Source organism: Nicotiana tomentosiformis, chromosome 11, assembly GCF_000390325.3.
Source record: "Nicotiana tomentosiformis chromosome 11, ASM39032v3, whole genome shotgun sequence".
NCBI lineage: Eukaryota > Viridiplantae > Streptophyta > Magnoliopsida > Solanales > Solanaceae > Nicotiana > Nicotiana tomentosiformis.
In genome coordinates, this window is record NC_090822.1 from 98,172,935 (window position 1) to 98,179,250 (window position 6,316).

The 6,316-nt window shown below is 37.3% G+C and overlaps 1 protein-coding gene across 1 annotated transcript; it reads left to right on the forward strand.

The window, feature by feature from the left end:
* Positions 1-626: 626 nt before the first annotated feature.
* On the forward strand, positions 627-5,002 carry LOC138901902 (uncharacterized). Its single transcript, XM_070189700.1, has 2 exons — positions 627-976; positions 4,888-5,002. Exons 1-2 carry the CDS (start codon positions 627-629, stop codon positions 5,000-5,002), a joined length of 465 nt encoding a protein of 154 aa, XP_070045801.1.
* Positions 5,003-6,316: the final 1,314 nt, after the last annotated feature.

Genomic DNA, 6,316 nt, shown 5'->3' on the forward strand with positions numbered 1-6,316 from the left:
AAGGAAGTCACTATTGAGGATGACGGTGTATTACGGATGCAGGGCAGGCTATACGTGCCTAATGTAGATGGTTTGGATGAGTTGATTCTCAAGGAAGCTCACAGTTTGCGGTACTCCATTCATCCAGGTTCCGCGAAAATGTATCAGGATTTGAGGCAGCACTATTGGTGGAGGCGAATGAAGAAAGATATAGTTGGGTTTGTAGCTAGGTGTTTAAATTATCAACAGGTGAAATACGAGCATTAGAGACCGGGCGGATTGCTTCAGAAACTTCAAATTCCGGAGTGGAAGTGGGAGCGTATTACCATGGACTTTGTAGTTGGGCTCCCACGAACTTTGAAAAAGTTTGATGATGTTTGGGTGATTGTAGATCGGTTGACTAAGTCAGCGTATTTTATTCTAGTAGGTACTAATTATTCTTCGAAGCGGGTGGATGAGATTTATATCCGCGAGATTGTTTGCCTACACGGTGTGCCAGTGTCCATTTTTCAGATTGGGGCACGCAGTTTACATCAAAGTTTTGGAGAGCGGTGCATCGAGAATTGGGCACACAAGTTCAGTTGAGTACATCATTTCACCCTTAGACGGACGGACAGTCCGAGTGCACTATTCATATCTTGGAGGACATGCTACGCGCTTGTGTCATTGATTTTGGGGGTTCTTGGGATCAATTTCTACCACTGGCAGAGGTTGCTTACAACAACAGCTACCAATCGAGCATTCAGATAGCTTCATATGAGGCTTTATATGGGAGACAGTGTCGGTCTCCAGTGGGTTGGTTTGAGCTAAGTGAGGCTAGGCTATTGGGTACTGACTTGGTTCAGGGTGCTTTGAAGAAGGTTAAATTGATTCAGGAGCGGCTTCGCATGACACAGTCTAGACAGAGGAGTTATGCTGACAGGAAGGTCCGTGATGTTGCTTACATGGTTGGGGAGAAGGTTATGCTCAAGATTTCACTTATGAAGAGTGTGTTGAGGTTCGGGAAGAAGGGCAAGTTGAGCCCTCGCTATATTGGGCCTTTTGAGATACTTAAGAAAATTGGAGAGGTGGCTTATGAACTTGCTTTGCCACCTAGTATATCAGGTGTTCATCTAGTATTCCATGTATCCATGCTCTAAAAGTATGTCGGGGATCCGTCTCATATTCTGGATTTCAGTACAGTGCAACTGGACGGTAAATTGACTTATGATGTGGAGCTGGTGGCTATTTTAGGCCGACAAGTTCGAAAGCTGAGGTCAAAGAACATAATATCAGTGAAGGTACAATGGAGAGGCCAGCCAGTCGGAGAAGCTACTTGGGAGATTGAGTATGAGATACGAAGCCAATATCCACACCTATTTGAGACTCCAGGTATGATTCTAAACTCATTCGAGGACGAACGTTTGTTTAAGAGGGGGAGAATGTAATGACCCGACCTGTCATCATTTTAAGTATTATAACCCCGTTCCCCCATTTACTGCTCAATTTATGACTTACCGAGTTAGTTGGTTCGGGTCCGGAAGGATTTCGGAGTGAAATGAGACACTTAGTCTCATAATTAAAAACTTAAGTTGGAAAAGTTAACCGGATGTTGACTTATGTGTAAACGACCTCGGAATTTAATTCTGATGATTCCAATAGCTCTGTATGGTAATTTTGGACTTAGGAGTGTGTCCGTAAAATTATTTGGAGGTCCGTAGTGGAATTAGGCTTGAAATGGCGAAAGTCGATATTTTGGGAAGTTTGACCGGGGGGTTGACTTTTTGATATCGGGGTCGGAATCCAATTCTAAAAATTGGAATACCTATGTTATGTCATTTATGACTTGTGTGCAAAATTTGAGGTCAATCGGACGTAATTTGATAGGTTCCGACGTTGTTTGTAGAAATTATAAGTTTCAAAGTTCATTAGACTTGAATCTATGTGTGATTCATGTTTTTAGTGTTGTTTGATGTGATTTTAAGGCTCGACTAAGTTCGTATGATGTTTTAGGACATGCTAGTGTATTTGGTTAAGGTCCCGAGTGTCTCAGGTGAGTTTCAGATGGTTAACAAATCAAATCTAGACTTAGAAGAATAGATGAAGATTCTGCCATCTGATGCAATCGCACCTGCGGAAATTCCATCGCAGGTGCGAGCTCGCATAAGCGAGCCTTCCATCACAGAAGCGCAAGGGGCTAGTGAGGCAGAGTGCGCATGTGCGAGCATTTTACTGCACCTGCGAGACCGTGGGTGCGAAAAGAAACGCGCAGAAATGGAGGGAGCATTGTGGGAGATCGCAGATGCGGACATTTCATCGCACCTGCGAGGCCGCAGATGCGGCTAATCTGGTCGCAGGTACGACAGGCCCTGGACAGAATAAAATTGAAGGAGTTTTGAGCTTTTGCCATTTTTGGGCATTTCAAGCTCGGGTTGGGCGATATTTGAGCGAGAAATAACGGGAAATCTTTAGGTAAGTCACTTGTAATCATTGCTACTCCATAATATTGAATTGTCATCGAATAATCCTACTAGATTAAGTGTTTTTGAGGAATAAATCGGGAATTTGGGCCTAGGGATTTGGAAATAAGATTTGATGATTTGGAGGTCGAGTTGATGTCGGATTTTGGTAAAATTGGTATGGTTAGACTCGTGGTTGAATGTGCTTTCAGATTTTGTAACTTTTATTGGGTTTCGAGTTTTTTGGGTGAAATTTTGGATTTTGATGAAAATTTTGTATTATCTTTTGGAATTAATTCTTATAATTTTTATTGACTGAATCGGATTATTTGTGGCTAGATTCAAGGCGTTTGGAGACCTATTCGTGAGGCAAAGACATTGCAGAATAAAGAATTACACGATTTGAAGTAAGTAACAGTTCTAAATTTGGTCCTGAGGGTATGAAACCCCGGATTAAGTGTTATATGATTGGTTTTGAAGTGTCGCACATGCTAGGTGACGGGCGTCTGGGCGTGCACCGTAAGAATTGTGACTTGGTCAAAATTTCATGGAACTGTGACTTGGTCAAAATTTCATGGAACTGTGTCGTTGAATAATCTTTTGTTATTTGTACAATCTCCATGTAGTAGAGAATTGAACCACAAATCATGTTTAGATTATGTGTTGGCTCTGTAGGGACCCACAGAGGTCGTGTACCTATTGAACTATCTGCTTAATTGTTGTTTTGTACTCAATCACAATTTACTTGTTTATTTTATCCGAGTCTCTATTGTTCCTTATTGATTCATCATATCATTGTTGTGTGGGCTTATTTTTCATGATTGTTGAGAGCCCGAGAGATTGGAGAGATTTATGACTGAGTGAGGCCGAGGGCCTGATTGTGATATATTATATTATGGCAAGTGAGTTGTTCATGCAACACGTGAGTTGTCCGTGCGAATCCATATATTATACTATAGCACGTGAGTTGTCCGTGCAACACATGAGTTGTCAGTGCGGATCCAGATATTGATATTATAGCACGTGAGTTGTCCGTGCGGATTATAGCGCTTGGGTTGTAGGAGCCCTCTGGAGTCTGTACACACCCCCAGTGAGCGCATTTACCTACTGAGTGCGAGTGATTGTTGCACTTCATTTGTCATATATCACTGTTTGGAAATTTCTGAGAGATATTATCTTATGTTTCAATTGAACTTGACATGAAATTACTGTTTTGGACTTAAATGTTGAACTTGAAAGTATGCCTACATTATTATGTTGGAAATTACTATAATTGGACTCAACTATGAAGCTCGTCATTACTTTCAGTTCCTTATTTATTATTGTTACTTGCTGAGTTGGTTGTACTCATACTATACCATGCACCACGTGTGCAGATCCAGGTACTTCCGGACATAGCGGTTGCTAGTTTTTCGGTGCTTTATTTGTGGAGACTATCGAGGTAGCTGCTTGGTGTCTACAGATCTTAACTCTCTTCTTTTCAGTTGTTGTACTGTTCTACATTTTTCAGACAGTGTTTTTATCAGTTAGACTTTGTTATCATTTAGATGCTCATGTACTCAGTGACACCGGGTTTTGAGAATGTATCTTATGTTAGTAATTTGTGAGATTTTTCTATGAAAATTCAAATATTATGATTTCGAACTTAAGAGAAAAATATGGCGTATTGAGGTTGTCAGCTTGCCTAGTACTGAGATAGGCGTCATCACGACATGTTAAGATTTTGGGTCGTGACAAAAATATAATATAAAAATCAGTTTTGAAAAATATTTGGCTTTTTTAGTGAATGACTGTTATATGAGAATTCTGTTTCTGACCGTAACAACATTAACAGAAACAGTTTTAGGCCATCTCCAACCCTTGCCTCTATTTTATCCTCTAAAATGGAGTAAAGTTACTTCAACCATTACTCCATTTTTTACTCCAAAAAAGAATATTCTATTTTATATTCTTCTCTCTCTCTTCAATGTTATATTATTATCTTTTGTTTAAAATTTATTTTCTTATTTCTATTAAAGAAATTCACTTTTCAATTTTAGCAACAACTAATACTTTATATTCACACATTTCAATTTTAGCAACATTTAATATTTTATATTTGCACCCTTCATTTTTTGAGACGATTATATATTTTTTGTACAATTATAACTTATAATAAAATTAATTTACGATTTTACATAAAAATAATAAATGTAAGAAAATTAATTTATCAAAATTATACGCCAAAGTTAAGATGTAAAATTAATATTATAAAGATATTACATAAACATAATTAGGTATATATAAAGAGATAAATTAAAAGAGCTAAATAATAAAAATAATAATAAAGTAAGGATGAATAGTAATGGAGGAGATGAATAGTGTCACTCCAAATTTGGAGTAAGACTATTCATCCCATTTTGCAGCCAAAAATGGGGGAGCATTGGAGCCAAATTTCTCAAAAAACTGACTGCATTTGGACAAAATGCAGCAACGTTGAAGATGGCCTTAGCAATGGGAAAAATCAGTTTCAGCACGAAAATATGCAAGATTTCAGCAACATATTGGAAACTTTACCAGATCATTCATTCAGTAGATGGGAGTAGCGGACAGTGTATAAAGAGTACAGAGATGTAGTTGCGCTTATTAGAAATTTCTCGTTCATGAAATTTCAAAGATTATCCGGGTATATCGGCTAAGACTATAAACTTGTTGGATAGATTAGTGTAGTGCGCGTGTGGCACATAAAATTTAAAGGCATCACAAATATGTTACTCCATCAAACTTCCGTGGCCTAAAAGACTATAGCCCCTCTAAGAAGATATCGGCAAAGGAGCTAGTACCTATGCATAGATCAGATAAATCGATCACTAACTAAGAACGATCATACGTCATCGCTTTTAGGGATATATTAAATATGCCCTAGATCCAATCTCATATTTAATGATTTGAACATATTTTTATGAATGTTATTTGATATAAAAATATATGGCATGTGATATTCTTTTATCATAGTTATTATTAATTGCTTGATTAATTTGATAAGCTCCTTGATTAAATTTTGAGACTTGTCATCGTGATGGAGATCATGATAATGAGAGTGAAGTTTCTTATAATTTAATCTAAATTTATTCTTGATCTTAGGATTATTAATTTAGATATTGGTAATCCGGTTAGATCAATATTTATGTGTCCGTCTTTATGGAATAAAGATTAGTTGATTTCATTAACTAAATCACATAAATAGATGATGCATATAGAGATATGATCATTGAACCGATTTATTGGATAATTCCTAATGGTTAGTGTATTGGTGGTAAATAAGTGATACACGTGGAATTATATTTAGCTGACAGAGTATGATACGTGGAACAATGAGGAAATGACAACTGGCATATTTTATTTAAAAGATATATGAAGCGCAAGAGGTACGAGGCAAACACCCATGAGATAATGGAGAACCAACGTTTGAACTTAAAATAATTGCTGAAGAGGCACGAGCGGAATGAATCAAGACTGGAAAGAGGGAAGATTTACGGACCTACAATTAATGAAGAAGGGGAATCAGAATCGTTACAAAATCTTCATAGACATTTACGATTACCAATCATAACGGACAATTAATGTCGTTAAAGCTCATAATGATTCTGCCATAAATAGGAGGAAACGTTATATTTGTAAACTCCTATATAAGGGAGGAGAATCTCATTTGTAAAGACAAGTTCAGAGTACTATCGAAATATATTCACTTTCTCTTGCTTATTCAGTGCAATCAATTATTCTTTCTTTTTTGTTACTTTTTTTCAACTTTATTTCCTTTTAAGTGAATTACTGAGGAAGTAAGGAATTATTTGGTTATCAGTAACTCGAGTCCTTCTAAAAATAGGCTTTGACTAAAGATCTTATTTTTTGGTTAAACA